Source organism: Pleurodeles waltl, chromosome 10 (assembly GCF_031143425.1).
Source record: "Pleurodeles waltl isolate 20211129_DDA chromosome 10, aPleWal1.hap1.20221129, whole genome shotgun sequence".
Taxonomy (NCBI): domain Eukaryota; kingdom Metazoa; phylum Chordata; class Amphibia; order Caudata; family Salamandridae; genus Pleurodeles; species Pleurodeles waltl.
The window spans coordinates 446955971-446979376 of record NC_090449.1 but is presented as its reverse complement, the minus strand read 5'-3'; the positions used below and the strand labels follow the sequence as shown (position 1 = coordinate 446979376).

Below are 23406 nucleotides of genomic sequence, written 5' to 3'. Positions count from 1 at the left end.
AGCAAACATTACATAGTAATTTTCGTCTAATTGGGTATCTTGAGTAGCGAGTCTAGGTCTCATATTCCACTTAATTTTCATCATTTACATGGTCATCAACAACAGGTAAAAGTGTTGCTGGATTCAGTACGTTACACCTTTTAACGCTCATATTTGGGGAACCCAACATTAGCAGCTCATAATGGGTTAGGCGTGCATTGGTTAGATGTTGGGTTTTGGTTCGGGTCAAAAGAACCTCGAGAGAGTGGGAGACAAAAACATTCAAGGGATGACCCATGGCAATGACTTTGCACTGTCCATTGCCGACACCCACGGCCAGCGACTGCTTTTAAACAGCTGGAGAAAGCAGCAGCCATGGGATCCAGTGTAGCAGAAAAATAAGCCAATGGTCTGTTGACCCCTTCATGTAACTGTGTCTAAACAGAAAGTGCACAACCATCACGTTCATGGCAAAAAATGAAACACATTTATTATAATCAGGCATTCCCAAAGTTGAGGCTCGGCAAAGGCTTTCTCTCAGCAGGCCTTCATGCAAGTGTCATCAAATGGTACCAGATCAGACACCTCTTTGTGTGCCCATTTTTGTGAGGGCTTGGAAATCACTGAAAAATTTGGGAACCATTGGATGCAGTAGCCGACCACTATCAGGAACATTCTGACATCTCTCTGCGTCATTGGTAGATTAATATGCATGATTGCTGCAACTCTTTCTTGGGACACCTTCCTAGCTCACTTCTCTATGTGATGACCCCAATATTGTAATTTTGCAGGGGAATCTTTATTCCCATTTTCATCCAAATGGTTCAATGAGGCAATGGTATTTCTGCTACAGGCATCATGTGTGCTTGATGCGACCATTAAGGCCTCAATATACTGAAGTAAGACTGAATGAAATGGCATGTTCAGGGACTCTAAATTCTTTTTTCAAGATCTGATTGAAAACAGATGGTGACTCAACATACCCCTGAGGCATACAACACCAAGAAGATACACGGGTTCTGAATTTAAATGAAAATAGGAATTGGCTTTCCTCATTGAGTGGAGCAGAACAGAATGTCTGACAAGTCAATGACCAAAAACCACTCCAATTCACAAGGGATTTGAAACAAAATCATGGTAGGAGTCAGTACCACAGGACAATGTAGAATGACAATTTAGTTCACTTTTCTCAAATCTTGGGCTATGTGGTATTTTCCATTGTGCTTCCGCAAGTCCCATAATAGTAGAATTACACAGGCTTCCCATGACGTCCTTCAAAACTCCCTGCTCGACAACATTTTCAATTACAGGAGTAATTCCTGCAATTATTCTTTGGCCATATTATACTGAGGAATCTTGAGAAGCACTGCATTTGAAAGGGTTCAACACCGCTTATAGGTCGGATATCTTGTCCTGAAAAAAAAAAAACCTTCACCATATCACTGTTCCCTGTAACTCTTCTAGCAAATCATTAACTGTCATAACAGAAAACAAAGAAATGAGAAGATACATCTCAATTTTCTGGGCATCTCATAATCACTATTTCTCTGAAATGCTATTCCATTGTGACTACAACTGATGGGACAGTTTAATATGCACAATAGGTCACGTCCTAACAGACTAACAGGACTTGAATCGCAAACTGCAAATTGGTGCAAATCTTCAAAGGACCCTATTTTAACTGGAATATGTTCTGTAATTGGATTTGTCATATGTTGATTTGCTACTCCTACCACCTGTACTTTTCTCCCTGACAAAGGTAAGTTTAGAACGTCTGTGGTTCTGACAGCAGAAAGTGTTGCTCCAGTGTCAACTAGGAATGAATCATCATGTCCCATAACATTTGCATTTACATAGGGACCACGCTGATCCACCTCTAAAGATTCTGCCAGTACACATTCTTCCTCATCTGCGCAGTCACTATTCTATGTTTCAGGGACTTCATCATCACAGAAATCAAATAAAGGATATTGTGTGATTAACTGATTCACATTTGCATTTGCTCTCCGATTCATGTTTTGCTGAGGATCCATCGCTTGCTGCTGTTGCACTGGGGCTTTTAGAACCTGCATTTGCTGAGGGACTTGCAATTGTTGGGGGACCTGTAATTGTGGCAATCCAGTAGAACAGCAACATTTTGAATCTGGGGTCTTTGGACTCTCTGAATTTGAACTTGACTACTGTCCACAGTTAGTGCAACACCACTATTCTGCACCAAATTATTCATATTCCTGTACGGACACTCCCGTCTCCAATGCCCGAGATTGCCACAAGCATGCCATAGAAGCATTTTATTCATTGACTGCATGTCAGCCACATTAGTACTGTGATCTGTTTGAACGCTGCATCCTCTACCTCTGAACTAAGGCACATTGTTACCCTGCTGTTGCATACCGTACATCCCACTAGTGTTCACCATTCCTTGCGGATTCTGTGTTCCTGCCTGGGGAGATTTAATTTGCATCACTATCAATTTCTCCTTTACCTTTTCCTGCTTCAATTCAATTTCATCATTACAGTCTCTAGCATACTGCAGCACATCAATCGGTTTATTCTGCCAGCAAATCAAACAACTCTGGATCATACTGCTAATTTCAGGTTTCAATCCTTGCATAAATCTGAACACAAAATGACTCATGTCTTTCGGCTCAAGAACCTCAGAACCACTGTGCTGTTTTATAACAGTCTTTCATAGTAATCATGGATCTACTCCTTTGTTTCCTGTGCTATCCTATCAATCCTTTGCCAATCAACATCTTTACAGGAAACTCTATTCTTCAAAAATGTAATTACTTTGTAATACCCTTTCAACATCTCTTCAGACTATGCAATCTCTTAGCGGTTCACAAGTTGGCCAATCAACACTCCGTTTGCACTTTACCGACAAATCGACTGGAACCACAATGTCAAATAAGGCATTCAAATCTTCCCACAGGCATTTTGAAAGTTTCACAAACCTCTCTGGTTGCTCACACCACTCTACTGGTTTCTCCCTCAATCTCCGGTAATCATTTGTAAATGACTGTATGTTACTTCTGCTCCATGGGACTTGTACAAAACCTCCACCTGGTATCTCTCTCAGTAGTATTTCTACACTCTCCTCCGCTTGATGTGCTCTAGCTCAGGGCAATTTCTGCGTGTCTTTCTTCTGCTCTCATTTCTTTGCCCATCTGCCTTTCCATATGTCTAATGCTCCCCATGTTTGAATATTCAAGACTACTACTTTTTTGTGCATTCTCGTGCCAGGTGACCACATGTTTGCAGTGTCCTTTGAATTGAATTCTAATCTGTAACTTCTCCTTAAGGTTTTGACTTGTCCAATGCAATCTCTCATAAGTCTGTCCTGCCCAGTGTGTGATATTCTTGCACATGAAGCGCAATTCATCTTCATTGTAAGTATCTAATCTTTCCAACTCAGGCGTTCCTTCAGTTAATTCATTCAATTCTAATTTTAATCTGGCCCTATTCACTGTCATAGCTCTCTCTCTGGTTTCTTCTGTGTTAGCCCTACGGTTTGTTACACCTGTAGCTCCTCTCAGGCTGTTCAACCACTCAGTCAGTTGCTGTGCTGAAAATCCCTGCAGATTAATATGGTTTCCCTGTGCCATGGTTTGAGTAATATTATACTGTACTCTAATAATTTGTTCTGGTATGGGCATGTGTGAAACTCGAGTTCCTGGAGGATACTTTCAATCTATTATTGGATCTGTCCGATCTAACATCTGGTTAGGACCTGTAATTTGCATGGGTGTCATAGCGGAATAGATGTAGCTAATCTTTCCATTTCTGAATTAGTCGAGTATGGTGAAACTACTGCAGACATGGGATTTGGTGCCTGGAGGCTACTCTCAGTATATCCTGATACAAATAGCGAGACAACTGGACTTAATGTTACAGGGACTGTCAATGCATCTTCTCCTGTTAGATTCATCTGACTCTGCGGAACCATCATGCCTGCACTTTGTCTTGTCAGTACTGTATCAAAAGTTTGCCCTGATTGATTTGGGCCATATTTGGGGTTGTTGAAACTGGAGTATACATGGGCATTATCTGTCTCTGGTTAAGATTCTGTGTTGATGTTGCCATATTAAGTGTGGGTTCCATTCAAATCATCCCTGCATCTGGTTCATAATTGGGGCTGTAATATGCTGTGCTAAGAACTGGAACTGCTGGATAAATTGCAGGCACTTGTGTCACTGAATAGCAGGTAAACTCTGGACTACCTAAACCGGGCTTTGCGAAACTGGAGCTGTAGGCACACTCTGGGCTACTTTTTGTGCTGTCCTTTCAACTGCATGGTATGGCGGGGGACGATTCATCAAAAGCTGACTCATAAACTTGCCTTCTGAATCACTCTTGTGCAGCTGCCTTTCTATTCTCATCTGCTTTCTGCTCTATCTGTCTGCTTCTTTTTCGTTTTAGATCTTGTATTACCATCACCTTCTTCAGTTATAGCTGGAAACATTTTTAGCTTACAGCAGTTCTGATCTCCACATTTTCTGTTCCTCATCCCACCTAGCTTCTGCCAATGTCTTTTCTGCCCTTCTGTAGGAAAATGGCCCTTGTTGCAGTTACCCCCCCCCACCACACACTTTTTGCCCGATATTGATGCTGACTTGACAGAGTGTGCTGGGACCCTGCTAACCAGGCCCCAGCACCAGTGTTCTTTCATTAGAAAATCCACAATTGGCACACCCCTGGCACACAGATAAGTCCCTTGTAAAAGGTACCAGTGGTACAAGGGCCCTGTGACCAGGGAAGGTCCCTAAGGGCTGCAGCATGTGTTGTGCCACCCTAAGAGACCCCTCACCTAACACATGTGCACTGCAACTGCAGATTGCCTTTTTCTCCAAACCAACACACACAAAGTCAACATGGCATCCCCCTCAGGGTGCCATGCACACAAAACACTGACATAGGTAAGTCTCTCCTCTTGAAGGCCTTAAAGCCCTAAGGCAGGGTGCACTATAACAAAGGTGAGGGCATGGCTGCATTTGTAATATGCCCCTACAGTGTCTAAGTCCATTCTTAGACATTGTAAGTACAGTGTGGCCATATTAAGTATATGGTCTGGGAGTTTGTCAAAACGAACTCCACTGTTCCATAATGGCTACACTGAATACTGGGAAGTTTGGTATGAAAGTTCTCAGAATAATAAACCCACACTGATGCCAGTGTTGGATTTATTAAAAAATGCACACAGGGGACATCTTAGAAATGCCCCCTGTATTTTACCCAATCCTCTAGTGTAGGACTGACTGGTCTGTGCCAGCCTGCCACTAGCAGACGAGTTTCTGACTCCCTGGGGTGAGAGTCGTTGTGCTCTCTGAGGCCAGAAACAAAGCCTGCACTAGGAATAGGTGCTTCACATCTCCCCCCAGAAGGAACTGTAACACCTAGCGGTGAGCCGCAAAGGCTCAGGCCTCGTGTTACAGTGCCCCCGGGCACTCCTGCTAGTGGAGATGCCCAGTCCCTGGACAAAGCCCCACTTTTGGCAGCAAGACCAGAGGGATTATTAGGGGGGAAAAAAAAAAAAAGGAGAGGACACCACCTCAGCCATGACCACCCCTAAGGTGCCCAGAGCTGAAGTGACCCCCTCCTTGCAGAATCCTCCATCTTGGTTTGGAGGATCAGGGACAGGAATGTACCCCCCCCACCCCAAAGGGAGTGGGCACCAAGAGGGTGTAGCCACCCTCAGGGACAGTAGCCATTGGCTACTGCACTCTAACCCTAAAAACGCCCCTAAATCTTGTATTTAAGGGCTCACTGAACCAAGCTAGTCAGATTCCTGATGACCTCACAAGAAGGACTGATTAGCTGAAATCCCAGCAGAGAAGGAAAGGAGACAACAACTGACTTGGCCCCAGCCCTATCGGCCTGTCTCCTGATTCAAAGAACCTGCAGAAGAAAGGCAATGCGTTCTGCAGGTCCAGCAACCTCTGAAAAACCTCCAGAGGACTGCCTGCATCACAGAAGATCAAGAATTTGTGTGGACAGCAGCCCTGCCCAAAGAAGAAAAGAAACCTCTTCTAAAGGACTCCCACCTCACTCCAGAGGCTGGAGTCCTAACCACTCTGCACCGACGCCCACGGCCAGAGTTCAGGTCGCCCAACTGACCAGAGAGGAACCCCACGCGACAGCGACCAAGCGCCCACCCTGGGACGACCTCTTCAGCCCTCCACGACAAGTATGCAGAGAGAATCCACAGGGCCCCCTGACCACGACTGCCTTGGACGAAGATAACCGAGCAGTATTTACTTCTGAACTGAGTCTTGTGGTTCTAGTACTAAAAAGTAACAAAAATATATATATATTTTTTTACATAAAAACCTATTTTCACTTATTGCTTGTGTGTGTACAACAAACGCGTAACACTACCCTCTGATAAGCCACACTGCTCGACCACACTACCACAAATAGAGCATTAGTATTATCTATTATTGCCTCTGTCAAACCCTCTTGGGGGAACCCCTGGACTCTGTGCACACTATATCTCATTTTGATATAGTATATACAGTGCCAGCTTCCTACACCTTCTCATTTGGTTCTCAAATCTCAGTGTTTCCTTTTGTCTTGCCACGAGTTCCCAAATAGCAAAAAGGTGCAAATGGTGCAGGTCTCAGGGGAGGGTTTAATTCACACAATATTCTAAAATTTTCTAAAATCCTAAAATTAAAGGTTCCGTAACACAGGAAAGCCAATGAACCCTCTTTCTTTGTAATTTTACCCATTGTTTGATCCAAATACATGTCGAAACACCTCTTGCTTCCATCACCTCATATGCTGGAGCTCCCCCGGGTGGTGTTGGTTCACCCTCCCTAACTGGAATAAACACATCTCCCCTCAGCGCACTTTTTAAAGCTTTGAAAGTTTACATTTCTACACAATTTCAACTCACAAATATGAATTCTTAAAAACCCAGGAAGTAATTTTCAATCCCACAATCCTTTTTGCACGCTGTCCTCAACCAATAACGACACCATACTGTCCACCAATACGTGCGCAGCTTTCTCACTAACAACCTATCCCAGCGCTGAACAAATTATATCACACACACTTCACTCAGCAGCAAGCCGCTTCGCAACTGTCTCTTACATGTCTACACTTAACACACGTTAAACGCAAATATTGCGAGCACTAAAAAACAAAAACCTGTCTGCTCACTACGGGTAGGACTCAAATGCTTTGAACGCTGTACGGGCTACACTTCCAACTGTGGCTTTCGCATTTACACAAGTGAAACTTGACCAGCAAATCTCACCCTGATTGTTACGGATCCTCCATGTGCACTCATGATTCACCTAATACCAACCAAGAACTCAAACTCACTCTATAAAAACTAGTGGTACTGTCAATGGTACCGCATGACAAATACCTAACTGATGACAATAAATCAATCAAGTGTCTCCATAGATTTGTGTGTTACTCCAGAGTCTTAGGCCACGACGGACCCAATGAACAGCCACTGTTTACATTTCTTGAGCACAAAGCACCACAATCACTAAGTACGAATACTCCACAAACACTTCACAACAGCATACATCACCGCAATTTTAGTAAAAGCACCACAAGCGCAAAATTAAATGATTTAATAGAGACATTAGTGCAAAATACACAATATGCAAACTTGACTATATCTCATTAATATAATATCACAAAATATGCAAAGCATTTCAATATTAATTGCAATCTTTCTTAATGCATTATATTATATATGACTGAGACGTGCATTTTTCTGCACAAGTGACTTTAAACTAATAACTCATATAGCCAACATAAGTCATAATAATTTTCTACCCATAATAATTCATTCTAAGAATTAATAATTTTCTAACATTCTTACAAATCAGGTTAGCATTTTATTAAACACAGTTGGGCATGGCATCTGTCATGATAGACACAATGTCTGCGATATTTCAAAACATGTACAATTTAAAATACATGTTAGTACGTCTCCGTTAGACTTTTCACCTAATGCTGACTTCTGTGCCACTAACGTATTACTAACATTTTCGCTCTAATACATGCCAACATTTGAGAAGAGGCAAGTGGGAAATTTAAAAAAATAATTGGGAGAATGTATTTTACCTATTGAATTCTATTGAAGCAGAGGGAATTTCAAGCGGAAGACAGCCAAAAAGAGCCATTTTTAGCTTCAAACATTGCAAGTGTCCCATCTGGATAGGGTTTGTTGGCATGTATGCTGCATGTAAAAGAAGCTGTAATGCTTTATTTCCTGTATTCTATTAAAAAAATTCTACTGCTAGCAGAGGTAATCTGTCTTGTGAGTTGTCTTTGTGCTGCTTGGCCAAGACATTTAAGTCCTCCTTTCCCTCATGCTCCATTCTTCTGCTGGTTGCTTCCAGCAGACGAGAAACCTAGACTGCTAACTGCTCTTCATATATGTTACACCTAACCTAATCAGTGAACATTTCTGAGTTTTGACTCACCAGCCCGACATGCAGCGGGAAGGCTATGCTTGGGTTCTGTGAATTTACAGGCCATGTCTGTTTGGCTTTGTGTTTTGTAGCTCAGGAGTGGGTTTCCTCTGGGTTTGTCAATTTCCAAGTCAAGTCTGTACAGCTGTGTGTCTTATGGCATAACATGCTGTGACTTAATGCCAATTCATGCTGTGGTCTAGTAGACAGTGACGCTGATTTGTTTTTGTTGTAGCTTTGTGGCATGCCATTCACTTGCCTGCAGTGCCTGGAAGATAACTTTTTTGTCCGTCTCTGGCTGCATTTTTGCGAGTGATTCCACACATTACATAGCATTATGCTGCGAGGTTTATATATGTTTGCCGTTATGTGCAACTTTCATATCTATGACAAAAAGCATGAAGGAACTGGTATAAGGCAGCCTGCGGGTTCATGGAGCTTTTGGAGGCAGGTTTACTCCTGAATAGATGGAAGGTTTAAATATTTAGAGACATGTTTACCCTCCCTCGTATGACAAGGGTGGGTGTAGGGTTAACAGCCAGGGAAGTCACTTAGGGGTCACATCTGTGATCCCAGGCTTGCCCCTTGCGACCCCTAGCACTGCCTATGTAACCCCTGGCCTCAGAGGTGATATAATCAGTGCCTGGAACACAGCAGCAGCTTGTTCTTATGGACGTCGACTAGGGTTCCACTCTCCTCACTTTCTGTCAATTTGTTATTACACTAATAGTGAATAATGCATTATTCACTATCCGTGTAATTAAAATGGGGTGCAACTAGCTGCAATGCGACTTTCACTGGCAGCTAAGTTAAGTAAAAAATCTTTTCAATGTAGGGTGAGTGTTTGCTTGTGGGTGATAGTGTGTTTATGTGAGAGAATATGTATGTGTAAACATGTCTGAGTAAAAAAAAAAAAAAAAAAAAAAAAAAAAAAAAAAAGTCAATGGGCATGTGATGTCACTTCCGCTACACCTTGCTGGGTTAGTTGCTAATCTGCCTGTGGTGATTTGAAGGACATGGCTTCTTCCCTGAAGCGTGTGGAGTTGGGGGGGGGGGGGGGTGGGGAGGAGTACGTGTAGTGGGTGGTGGCAGGCCCAGATCTAGGGCAGTGTGACAGGGGGTGGGGGCGCCATGTTTACAAGTATATTATGGTATTAAAAGTACTCATTTGTTTCCTGTTATTTTCAGGCAACAATAAAAAAAGTCTAAATAACTACGGTGATTAATGATCTTCCTGGAGAGAGATGAGTTTTGTCTAGTGGAAGTTTTGACTCATAGTAAGGTAGAGCAGAGGGTTAATATGCATACTGCAAAGAATGTGTACCATGTAGATCTCAAAGTGCATATAATGTAAATAGCTCAGTGACGTTGCTTTTGTCAGAGAGATACTTTTGTTACTTGTAGTTTCTAAGTTAAAATCCTAATACAGAACAGTGAGCCATCAACATTCATCAAAGAGCTGCATGCAAACTGCAAGACAAAGATTGAAGTTTAAGGATTTTTCCCCCAGTCTTTCATTATCCTAATGTTGCAAAATGGGTTCATGTGGGTTGAAATCAGTTTATAGTATTAAAGAGAATCCCCAACAATGTTGTAAGGTTTTAAATTCTGAGTTTGTGCTTCTCCAGACCAAGCACTCAAACTATACAGCCTACCTGTATGGATGACATCTGACTCATACAGCTTGTAGCCCTGTCTTATGAAACATTTCCCATACACTGATTAATATATGATTGATCGAGCCAAATGGCATACAAAACCACAACTCTCCAAATTATAGGGGTAAAAGGCCGCTTTAATTGAACAGTTCTGGAAAAAAGATTAACCCTATAAATTAAGCCTTACAACACTAACCCAACTCACTAATACAAAGTAAATTCCTAAACCCCACCCCCACCCTCAAACATACCCCTTATCAATGCCCCATTCAGATCCCCACCTTGACCCGACCAATCCTGTACCCATCTGTCCTGCTGTCCACCTTATGTAGTTACCCTTGCCCTTCCCTCCCTTTTGTTCCTTCTTACAAATCCTTGACCTCTCATATTTATGCATCCGTGCCCAGTTTCCCCAATGAAGGTCTCTAAAACTCGCCACCCAGGAAAACCCTCCGGTGTTTTCCTGCCCCACCCAAAAACATTGCTTCCATCAATGATCCCACATATTTTCTCCTAGAAGATCTGCAATCCGAAGCCGAAGTTCTAACAAGTAATGTTCATTACCCATAAAGGATAAATGAACCTTGTCCTGCCTAAACAACGCGAAATCCTCGTGAACAATCTCCTCATGTTTCAACACAGAAATCCCTTGAACCTAACAGAAGCCCCTCATCTCCCTATTTACCTTCTTACATTGCTTTTCAATCCCCCATAAAAGACCTTGCACCTCTCCAAACCCTCCTTGGCACTAACTCAGCCAATACGTGTCCCTGCCCATCTCTCTTGTATCCTCAATAAATCCAACTTGATGTCCTTCAAAAGACCAACACCTGATAAAGCCACTAAATCATTCTCCTCTAAGTGTATTACCAACAAACCTGACAAAACCCTTTGGCCAACCTCTTAGAAAGAACACTTAATTCACCCCATCTCATACCACTCCCCCCCCCACCACCAAATCTTTCTTCTTGTCCCATCCAAGCCCAATGGATGACCAAAATGTGGGAATGCCCTACTATCCACACTGAAGAACCCGATCTGTCCATGCCAGCAAATCAACCTAGAAAGTTAAAACACAGAATTAGCCCAGGAAAACATTATACCCGCCTGCAACCTAACAACGTTTAGGAAGGCTTGACCTACTATAACGCTTAAAACAAGGAGACCTCCAGCAGCCCAAATTCATGATTGCACTGTCAGATTTCCCCAATTTTTTTTTTTTTTTTTTTTTTTTAATTCACCTAGTTGACCACTGTCTGGTTATTCACATTAACTACAACCTTCCTGTTAGCCAATGTCCTCCCCATCGCGACAAAGCCACCACTAAAGGAAAGGATTCCAAAAAGACAATGCTATGCCGGGACGCTTTCAAGAATCTGGCCAATTGTCTGCAGCCCGATGACCACCCCAAAATAAACCAAAGCCATGTGTTCTTGAAGCATTGAAAAATTGTGAGCTTGCCAAAACCACTCATCATCATCAGAAAACAGTCACCCCGTTGAATTCTTGCAAAAAAATAAATCCACAATCTCAAATCTGCCTTCACGACGGCACGTAGCCTCACATGATGATGAGGTAACACTATTCACTGAGTGCAAATTCTAACCTTCTACAAAAAGCCCTTTGTACTCTCACCGCCTTACAGGCAAAGTTCAAATGACCAAGAAGAACCTGCACCTGCCTCAATTCCATCTTAGATCTTGTCACTGCCTCTTCCAACAATGCAATAAGTGTCCTCACTTTTCCTTTGGCAAACTAACTTCCATCTTGTTAGAGTCTAATTCAATGCCCAAAAAATAATACAAGTAGTAGGCCCTTCCATTTTCTCAGGCACTAACAGAACTCCAAGACAATCCATAACATCCTGAAAAGAATCCAAAGCTCTCTGGCATTCCCCCGAGCCAGCAGGACCAACCAAAAAGAAATCATCCAAATAATGGGTCACATACTTATAGCCACTCTGTGATTAACAAAACCACTGCAAAAAGGAACTGAATGTTTCAAAAAGTGAACATGACACTGAGCAACTCTTTTGGAACATCCTATCAACATAAATGGCATCCTCAAACTGTAACCCCAACAAGGAAAAAATCCTCTGGGTGAACCGGAAGAAGTCTATAGGCTAACTGGATGTCAGACTTTGCCATTTCTGTAAAACAACCACAAACTCTTACAAGTGCAATTGCCTCATCAACCGACGCATAATGAACTACTGAATCCTCCTGGGCGATGAAATCATTGATGGATGCCCCTAAAGGCCAAGAAAGGTGATGAATCAGCCTAAACTCCCCCTCTGGCTTCTTGGGCACCACACCCAATGGTGAAATGGTCAAGTTTGGAATCGGCCAAAAATCATGCACGCCCACAATTCTCCCCAACTCCAGCTCTTTTTTTTTTTTTTGTTTAACCCGAACCATGTGTGGGTGTTCCAACGCAGACCTTAAATTCCTTACCCATCTCTGAACTCTAAGGCACCGACAACACAAACCAAAACCTTCAGAAAAACCCCAGAACAAACATTTTGCATCAAACTCCCTTGGATAAAATCACAACCAATAGTGCTGAATCTCCACTTTAATAGGAGTAGGGCCCTTTGCCCTCCACTTGGTGCATGTGGCCTTTGCCCCTATCCCCACCTCTGCTGGGTTGCCTTGCCATCCCCATTGCATTCCCCCAAAGGACTGGAAAACTGGATGCCTCTAGGTATGTGCACCATTAACACTGTCCTTTCCTCTTGACCACCTCTACGAGCGCACTGGACCGTCGTCTCAGTCTTCTTCTGAAAAACACCAACATTCTTGCCACCATTAAGAGTCATCCTGTTCCCCACCTTCTCCTCCTTACTGTCCCTCTCTGGCACAATCTCAGCCTCTTCCACTTCATGCCCTTCATCATAATCCAAAACCTCGTCCTCAAGTCCATAAATAGCAAAAAACTCTCAGCACTCTGGCTGGTAGACCGCTTTTCCATTATAACCTTCTTCTGAGGCATGTAAACTGCTGCTCCAACTGATTCCCCTCGATGCCAAGTGAGTCGCTCCAGATCTCGCCATCACTTCAGCCCAGTGTACTGAGTCCTCTGTTTCTCTGCCGACTGCCCCAGCTGCAGCGACGAAGCCTGCTCTTCGGACACACCGAGAGTAGAACAAATGTCAACCCCCGCCTGCAAAACATCCGTCCCGAGCTGCCAAAAAAAAAATAAAAAAATCGAATCTGACCTGTTCCATACCGGATGTACCACCTAAATCTGACTTCCCATACAACATAACCCGCAAGCTCAAACCTCCCTCTTCATTAGCACTTAAATGCTGACCTGACTGAAAAAGCATTTGATTAGTTACATCCCATTTCTGTACTTTAACATGGGACTAACTATCCTTGGGATAATCTGCTTTCTTGAATAATAAAAGGCATATCCACAACCTTAATGATTGCATCCTGCCTTAATAATTCATTTTGTGGCTTTCCTTCCTCATCTGATACCAAATTGATGTTTCCTGCTCGAGAAACATGGGCGCCGCCATCTTGTTGGCTACGCCTAAGGATCTTTCTTCTAACACGTCTCCCATGCACTCAACATTTCTTTTTAAAGTTGGGCATGTTCTGGCAGCTCCCTAGCGAGGTCAGCAGTGCTCTGCACATGCGCCACCAATTCAAGGTCCCCCAAGTGGAGCCCCTGAGGCACCACACTCACTATCCACACACCTCTGCCCCAGCTACCCACTCACTTCTGCAATGACATGCCCAATCTGCACGCAAACCCTTAAGCCACCTCTCTTCACCCGCGCCTTGCCTGACCAGGTAAATTTAACAATACTTCACCTGACGCCACCTGCATGCCATCACGCTCGGGCGACACATACCTTCCTACTCGCAACACTTTTCTGTTTATATTTCTTTCCCTTGGAAACCAGTGACGAGCATGCAATTACCGCCGCTGCCACACCTTCTGACGAACCCTCCTTGGCTGTTTAAGACCCACTCAAGCTTTCTCCAACACTCCCTCCTGTAATAATTCCTCCCTTCCTTCATCCTGCAATATTTTTAGAGCCCGTACTACTCTATAAACCTTTGCCATGTTTATTCACCACACCGCTAAAAATCCTATACCATAAACCACTAAACGTATTTTTTTAACCCGTGGCCTGCCTCAACCTCAAAACGTCACCACACCCTAGTACCTGGGTGTGACTGCCAGGTATGCCCGTTTTTGAGACCCAAAGCCATCCAAATTCAAGCCCAAATTCAGCCCAATTCAGACCACTAGCAGCCCAAAAGCAGCCCAGGGCTCCATCTCTCAGATGAGACATAAATAGCTTTCAGGAAACATTTTCCTTTCTGGGGGATATACAAAACTGACATGTATATATAATTCTTAGGGGATCAGGATGCAATAATAATGCAATGTGTTACTCGTGCAGTCTGTTCACAGTGCATTTTGCCTCTTTATGTGTTGTGTCTTTATGACATATGAAGACTTACTGAAACATGAACCTAGCTGAGGGTCAAAAGAACACTGCAAAACCTAATGCAAGAATCGGTATTGGTGATATCTTCTCTGTTATGCAAAAAATGAGCACAAGTCATGTGCTTTTTGAAAGAAAATAAGTTAATTCCTCATTTTCTGGCAAGTAAAAATCAGTGGATTTCTACCTATGTTTCCACTACGTTTGCTTCAGCACACATGTCCAGTCCCTCTAACTGCTATCAAAGATGTTTTAGGGTCACAAACATCATTATGATACAAGTAGTATTCAAAGAACAAAGGTGATCCCATCAATAACACAGAGATTAGACAGATTTCAAGTTTGTATTCCAATCATGTAGCAACTGAAATATCTCATTCTGCACCCAACACCCCTATTATAGTAATCATAGCAAAAATGTAAACTAACAATTTCCATTAAGTAAAATCAACAGCTCCCTTCTATTTGCTTACATACCCTCAAAGCATCTTACACCGGGTGGAACAAGTGGGCAAATAACTTCTCTATTATTTCCACTGGCTGCCAGATTCCCAACAAGTAATCTATCATTGTTCAAATGTGTAGGTAAATACTCCAATTCCACAGCTTGCAAACAGTGAATCATCTTCCATACTGACCTAAGTACAAGTAGGCAAGTTCAGAAAATTCAGACTCAGAGTGGGTCGTAATCAGACCGACCACTTAAATATTCGAGGTCGGTGACAAATTGTGACTCACTACAATTGGAGGCCTTCACAGGGGCAGCTCCTGCTATCATGTACGTGATCCTCTTTCAAAAAAGTAAACTTTTGTTTTAAACTGCAGCTCAATTTCCTCAATGAAAATGGACCATGTTAAAAAGAAAGTTTACCTTTTATTGCTTTGTGTAGTACAAACGCTGCATGAAACAGCTGCTGAAACACAATAAGAAATTAGCTCAGATCAAAAAATACACAAGACAGAATTGCTTTCCAATTTCAATGCAGAGCAACACTGCGAACTCTAATAATGCCTTGTGAGTGATGAGAAGTCAGCCGTGTGTGCTCCCTCTAGCACTACATTGTACATTTGTCCAGAAAGCAGCAGAAGAGCTGCTTTAGGATCTAAAATTTCCAGATAACACCCTCACTCACCGACTCTCAGCTTTCTTCACAGCTGCCATGAGACTGGAAAGGCTCTAAACATTCTGAGACATATTCCCAGAACTGAACCAGGGAGGGAAGGCACAAATCTTACAACCACCCCACTACACCAGCTCTGAAAACCTGAGCCAGATTCCTAGAACTGAATCAGGATGGAAGGCACAAATCTTGCACCCACCATCCTCCACCAGCACACTTTCCCCGTGTTCCAAATAAATTACATGAAACCAGAGGCACCTATGCTATAATTTGCGTCCTGTCTCACGGTCACAAGATCTGGAAAAGGAGAGGGTGAAATCCCTGATTTTAGTCAAATATCAGACCAGTACCTTTAAAAGGGGCTGAAAGAGCCACTCCACATAGCACTGACTTTCTGAAACAACTCAACTGTGACATGTCACACACCACTAAGAAAACAAAACTGGGACTAAAATCCAACCAAAAATAAAAAAGGGAGAAATTAATTTCAAGCCTTTGTATAGAAAATCACAACTCTCATACTGTATCTAACAGCCAGAATGACACAGACAGATTGAATCAAGTTAAATATCAGGTCTGTTATTGTATCAGGATGACTTGTGCTAACTGAAGGGCCTGGGTCAGTCGCATGTCTGCAGCGTTTGTGCTGATGGATGTAGTTGGTGGACACGGACATTCATTTGTAGGGACAAGGTCTTATATTTTTTCTGTAGGGTTTGACACCGAGCACAGCAGAGAAATACAAGAAAGGGAGACAGACTAAGGAAGAAAGACTGGAAAACTGACAAGAGCAGAAAAGAGCGAGATTAAAAGCCAGGAGCTCCAGGGTGGTGAAGAAAGAGAAAGTGGAATCAAGGTTAGAAAGCCATTTTACAAATTAAGCCTTGAATGTCGGACTGCACTCTGGAAGGCTGGTAACTTAGGGCCTGATTTCGAGTTTGGCTGACAGGTTACCCTGCCACAACAGTGACTGATATCGCGTTCACCGAACTATAAATCCCATAGGATATAATGGGATTTAAATTTTGGCAGACAGGATATCAATCTCCGTTATGCCAGAGTAACCCATCCGACAAATTCTGAATCAGGCCCCAAGCCATTTTTCAGATCAGTGCAATACAGGAAATGAGGAGGATCCCGTCGGAACACTTTCTGGCATCTATTACAGAGCTGGCACTAGGAACTGGCCAATCTAGTGAAATGTGCTTAATTTGTTATGGTGTCATTTTCCATGGCAATTCAGCAGCGCCCACACATTGTCTGCTATCAGTTCACAGTAGAAATGTGCGAGTGGCGAAGAGACTTTCATATTTTCAGTTCAAGCTGGGCCCACAATAAAGGACTGATTTAAAGGGCTATCAGCCCTTCTTGTGTGCAAATAGTATCCTGGATGGGAGAAATGTAGGACCAAGCACGTATGTGCCAATGCAATGGAAGTAAACAAAGGCACGCAGCTCGCTATCACTTCACAAGTACTTGAGAGAAACTATTACCTAGATGGAGGTTTATGACCATCCCATCCCATCTAAGAGATGTACATTTACTCTAAGAATGTTAAGCATAAGTGTGTATGCGTATTTACATAACATAAATACTATTTTATTTTTTAATTCTTTTAGAGTGCTACTCATCCCAGTGTAGGGTGTCAGTGTGCTTTACATCACACACAGGGAATAAATCATGCACGTCTGTAAATCAACGTACAGGAAATCTTACATAAAAACAACGAGGATTATAAGGTTTTGGGGTCACGTAGTCTACATTTCTCTACAGTATATGTTAAGAGTGCATGGTCAGGGGAAACACAAAGTCAGGATTTAAAACAATAACAGTGGATGGGGCAGTCTGTACTAACAAGACTTTATTATTACCTAAATGAACCCTTCTTTGCAAACTTGGAATAATAACAGATAAGGATGTAAACCCATGACTTGCAGTTTGCATGCACTTCTTGGATGCAAATTCATAGCTCACTGTGATCTATTAGATGGTTTGCAATTTATGGACTGCATGTACCTAAAATATCTTTATGTCAAAAGCAGTAACCCAGTTAACTCTCTACATAAAATACAAATCTGTGATCTGCGTGTTATACAAAGTGCCTTGCAGCAGGCACATTAAAGAGCAATGCTACTTTGTGAATGGACAAAACATAGAACGGTCCAACAAGTGCATTAACCCCCCAGAGTTATCTTGCTGAAAATCGCGGAGCACACAAAGATGTCTCCAGCAGGTGCCCTAACACCATAAGATATTTAGAATGCAGCCTCTTTATGAACAATTGAGTAAGCAGAACAGATTTGCTGTTACATTTTTCTAGGTTGCCATTTTATTTGCGGCAGACTGATAAAAAATAAAATCCACAACTTGACTGTCTTTCTTTTCAGGTCTCCGTCTTTCGTGAAACCATCCCTTTCTTGTTCCACATATTGGCCGCTAATTTATGAATTAATCAAGTATTTGTTTCCCCAATTCAAGCACGGTGTCAGTGCCATAAAAGGGGAGACAGAACGGCTGGGTCAAAAGAGATACGATAGACAGAACAGTGCGTCTTGCGGGGGGACAGCATTAGCGAGTGGTTTGAATACCAAGTAAAGAAATTATCTAACCCGTCACCCACCATGTGATCGTTGGCAGGTGTTCACATCTCTGTCCTTCCCGATGGCAGTTAATCCCAACCCTCCTTGTGCCTTCCAAACAGCGGGCCTCCTTCCATTCCTCTATTTTCTGGGTTTCATTCATGTGGCATTGTATCATGGCAGGGGTACCATCGTCTCTGCATCTTCATCACCTAATTCAAGCTGCTGGAGCAGGGAGGCTGAACCCCTTCTTTCTTGGCACAACTTCAAGCACATGAGTCAGAGCTTCGGCAGCAGTTTTCTAGCTTTTCAAACAGGCCGCCATATGCTCTCATATATTACGGCCCTGCAAACAAACACCACTGTGGGGCGCTGACAATAATGGCACAAGTAGTTAGCGTAAGGCACATTCTATCGCGCCTTAAAGTAACTACTTTTATCATTTTTGTGTGTGAGCCTGGTGACTCATAGCCGAGGGTGGGGGCTGACCTGGGGGAGGTTAGGAAGCAGTCCAAAAGAAAGAGAAAGCGGCCAGCTGAACTAAGGGGAAGACAAACCAAGCAATGTGTGTGCTTTGTGTGCAACCAGAGGCCTAGAGGCATTAAATGGGGCGCTGCCTCACCTTAAAAATCTCGCACACAGGGCCCCGTCCAGCCCAAAAATAACTCCGCTGCCACTTGGGTTTTTCCCCCGCACAAATGGGAAAAATGTTGCCCATTTGTGTGGGAAATAGCCCAATCTGGCAACACTGGTGACAGCGGCCAAAAAGGCCGCCCATACCCTGCCCTCTACATATAACCCACCTCCTGATCCCACCCCTAAACCATCATCCACCAATGACCTTCTCAGGCGTAGTGGATTCTACACCAGATGCCCGATCAACCCAGGTGGGAGACCGGGCAAGCCCTACTCCTCCAAGCCCCCATTGCCTCTGTGTAATGTGTGTGGGATGTAAATTGCACTGGCACAAGTGGCGCCATGAAACTGATTAAATGCATTGGAGAGAGAGTGGTTATGGAGACTTCAAGGGGCACTGTTAAAGGGTGGTAGTGAGGGAATTCGTGGCAGAGGTGGTCATTGAGGGGCACCAACAAACACTGTGGCACCTGGCACCACCAGCGCTAAAGCCGGCCCTAAGTGGTGGCATGCTTACCCTTCTACACAGCATGAAGAGTGTCGGAGATGACGGCACCCTTTAAATGAATTTGGGTGTGAGCCGAGTCACCTTTCTGTAGTGCATTGAATGTGTGGTGGCAGTCTTAACCCAGGAGGTTGAGGTATACCCCAACAGTACATTGTATTGCGCAAAGATAAAATGAAGATCCCGCTGCAATGGTGGGAGGGCTTGCATGGAACTAAGGAAACAGATTGAGGAAAGTGAGCGCCAGGGGGAACCTAAATAGGAGCAGCCGTCTTCCTGAATGACAATGGGGACTTTGCTCCCGGTCACTGAGGCCTCCTCCGCTATGCCATTCGAGAGGTCTGACGTGTGTCTCCCTGCCGTGCTCTAAATATAGGTCCACACTACTGTCTCTTCTTTGTATATGAAGCTAGGTGTAGCTTTATGTTCCACCTACTTCGGCCACATTGAGCTCAGCTTCCAGCCTCCCACTCACAGCTCTGCCTTTATATACGCTTCTCAATTCACTCATTTTCTCTCTCACCCCCGTTCCCTTTGCAGAATCTGTCCACAACTAGATTAGAAACCTACGTTCAAAATAAGAACTATTCCAGACCTTGTACATGGTTGTCTAATGATTTTCTTTGATCTCTGTCCCTTCTTTACACGATACCTTTGTTCTTCCCGTATTTTAGGCTTCTTTCCTTCCCTAGTCATTTATTTGCTTTCACTCTGTTTTACTTTTTCCTTTTACTGACATTTCTTGATTTCATTCTTCTTGTTTTGTTTGTCTTTCTCGTGCTTTTCAATCTATTTCTCACTCTTTACAACGATAAACCTCCTTTTCCTTTGCACTCCGGATCCATCTCTTTCTCTCCCCATTTCATGCCTTTTCCTCATTTCCCTTTCAGCCTGCACCCCTTTCTCCTCAACCCACTCTATCAATTATTTCTCTTACTGTGTTCTCTCCTATTTCCTTGTCTATACTTCTCTTTCTCGTTGTCTCTTTGCGTTGCTTTCTCTCTCGGTCTGTTTCGCTTTTTTGTCCTTCTCTCCCATTCTGCTAATGTTCCTGCCCGTTTCCTTAACCGTTTTGTGATGACAGCTGACGTACCTTCCGCCTCCTTGGGGAGACTGCAAGTCCACACCAATCGACTCGGACTTCTTCACCACATACAGCATCACGGCCTGCCGCATCGATTGTGAAACACGCTACCTGCTGGACAACTGCAACTGCCGAATGGTTCACATGCCAGGTATGCAACAGCGCCGCTTCAATGTGTTTGGGAAATCACCGACATCACGTCCCCAATATAGAAGCTGTAATAACACCGCCAGTGGCGTTACAAATGCCCCCGCCACGAAGGGATTGCATCAAGGGTCCCGAGAGCACAGTAGAGTGCACGGGCGGCAGGCCCCTGCCCAGGTCTGGGGAGAGGGGCCCGCTCCGGGTGAGTTGGGTGGGGCTTAAGTTTCGTTCAGCCACTTTCATACCTGATGATATAGAGTGGGCACCATTCCCCCGAGACCAGTGGTAGAAAGGGCAGTGCCAGTGGTACCTAGATAGAAAGACAGAGACGTCAGCTATTACCTCGAAATAACGTCCCTGGAGGAGGTCTTTGGCACAGCGCCCAGCTTTAGTGCAATAACGTAGAAAACAGTCTTGTTCATGAAATGTCTGCGTACAGACCGCTTGAATGGAAACAAACTATGCAACATACATGCACAGGAATGCAAGGCCATAAACACTTGCCAGTTTAGCTTACGTTGAAGTAGCATTCATTAAAAATGCCACTGAATAGGCTTAAACTTGGGTTTAGGGTTAGCTGTAGTATTAAGGTTAAGGTCATGGTTGCCTGTAGGATTACGTTTAGGGTAGACTTTAAATTTAAAGGTAAGGGGTAGGTACATTACGATTAAATATCTTAAATTAAGATTATATTTAGAGTCCCAAGTATTACGTGTACAGTTTGACTTAGGGTTTATCATTATAATTAAAAGTATGGTGACGTATTGGCTTAATTTAGGGGTCGGTGAATGCAATTGCTTGGTTTAGGATAATTGGCAACGATAGAAGCAGGTTTAGGGCTTGATAAAAAGGTAGGTGCACTGTTAATGTCTCGGTGTCAATGTGGGGCTAATTTCATGATATACAACGCTGGTTAATGCAGATGTTGTTCGTAGTAGTGGCTTATGTGATACAGTACCTCATTGTAGGGGTAGACTATGTAGTAACGTACAACCACTAGTCTCCACCATGTACAGCCATAGCTACTGCCATGATTCCACACTGATACAGAGATGCTGCTGGTGTATTTCACTCTGGATTTTGCACTTTCCACGAAATTCAGAAGATATCCAGTTACTGCTCAAGTGCAAATCACTTTTGTAGTCGCATATCAAGTCAATTTAAATGTGTAGTTCAGTGGTCCCCAGGACGGGGGTCCGCGACTGCTTAGAAAATTTAATAATATTAGGTTCCAACAATCAGTAATGACTCAGTGGGGGTCCACGGATTCCAATAATGAGTCAGTGGGGATCCCTGGACTCCAGTATTGATAAAATGGGGGTCCACAGAAGTCAAAAGGTTGGGAATCACTGGTTTAGTTAATAAAAACCAATGCATCATGCGTTTTTAAATACATCCCCTCCCATACAGTTTAAAAAACGATCAAAAAACTTCCCATTCTGGTCTAAAACATTTCTTAGGTGTTCACATATAGTTCAACATATCTAACCATGACTTTCCTAGTGTCTATATTACATAAAAAGATAATGTTGTTGAATGTTTTTTGCTGATGATAACCTCCTATTTAGAGGGGAGTATGTTATTAACGTACCATCATGGGTTTTACTATAAAATACTGTGACGAACTAGGGGCCATATGTACGAACACATTTTCCCATTGACACAGAATGGGAAAAACCCCTTGCTACATCTGGCCCTTAGTTCTAATGATTTATCTAAAAGTGAGAGCTAAAAAAAATTTAGTAAATACAATACGGGGGCTTATGAGCCAGCAAGGTACCTATATTATGCTTATACTAATTATGAACTTGTAATAATTTTTGGGATATCAAACGTAAAAACTTTGTAAATTTGGCGTTCAGAACAAAGTCAGAAGGTTTAAAGCAGGTAATCACCGCTTGTCTACAGGACCGTATTCCCATTTGATTGAATGCTGCCTTTAATAGAATTTTATGCGCATTTCGTAGGTCGTTACAAATACAGATCAGGTGAGTTATATCTTCCAGTCCACAGCCACACTGAGGAATTGTTGCAATAGTGCCAAATCGATGTTTAATGAAAAGATCCTTGTCCGCTTTTGACCACCCAGCCTCCAGATATGGCTGATATTTCAGGAGTTTGTACTCATTTATTACCATCCAGGAGTGCGATCTGGTAGCTAATAAGCTCTTATCCATAGTTTCCGCTCTTTTCTACACTGTTTGGTTTAAGATTTTTTTTGAAAGCATAGTAGGAGAGATTTTAATCCCATAATTCCCATACTTCCAAGTCTTCTAATGCCTGATCTAAGTACGGTCTAGATTTGGCTTTAGGATTTGAACTGATCTCCTTCCAGAGTGCTTGTCAATGCTGATTTTCTTTTGTTAACAGTAAATGTTTCCAGGTTTTGATGTAGCTGGATTGCCTGGCTATGCACTAGTTTAAGTATCCAAACTCCAGCCCAATTTGTGCTTGGGAGGTATGCCTTGGTAACTGGAATAGGGACCTAAATACTTTTCCAGCGATTCCATTTAGGATGGTGGCATTATGGCTTCACTACCGTATCCTAAAGTCAAATTTAGTTTAGCTGTAATGACTTGAAGCAAGGGACGGGAGCTAGAGCCGTTAAGCAATTTTTTTTAAAGTGCGAAAAGCAAGCAGAAGAACATTTTCTTTTCTATATAGTTCCTGCTTCTGAGGGAGAAAAGAACCCCGTTCTTCAAATAGTACACCCAGGTATCTAAACTGATTTACTTGTTCCAAAACTCCCCTTTGTGTGTACCATTTTGTAACTCTAGAGATTTTTTTTTTTTACTGA

General features: G+C 43.0%; 1 protein-coding gene across 1 annotated transcript in view; it reads left to right on the top strand.

The window, feature by feature from the left end:
* The window catches only part of LOC138262427 (acid-sensing ion channel 1C-like), a 1178398-nt gene that overhangs the window by 685375 nt on the left and 469617 nt on the right, over window positions 1-23406 (top strand). The window contains exon 4 of the mRNA XM_069212327.1: window positions 20466-20616. Coding sequence (XP_069068428.1) covers window positions 20466-20616 — 151 coding nt within the window. The remainder of the gene's footprint in view (window positions 1-20465; window positions 20617-23406) is intronic.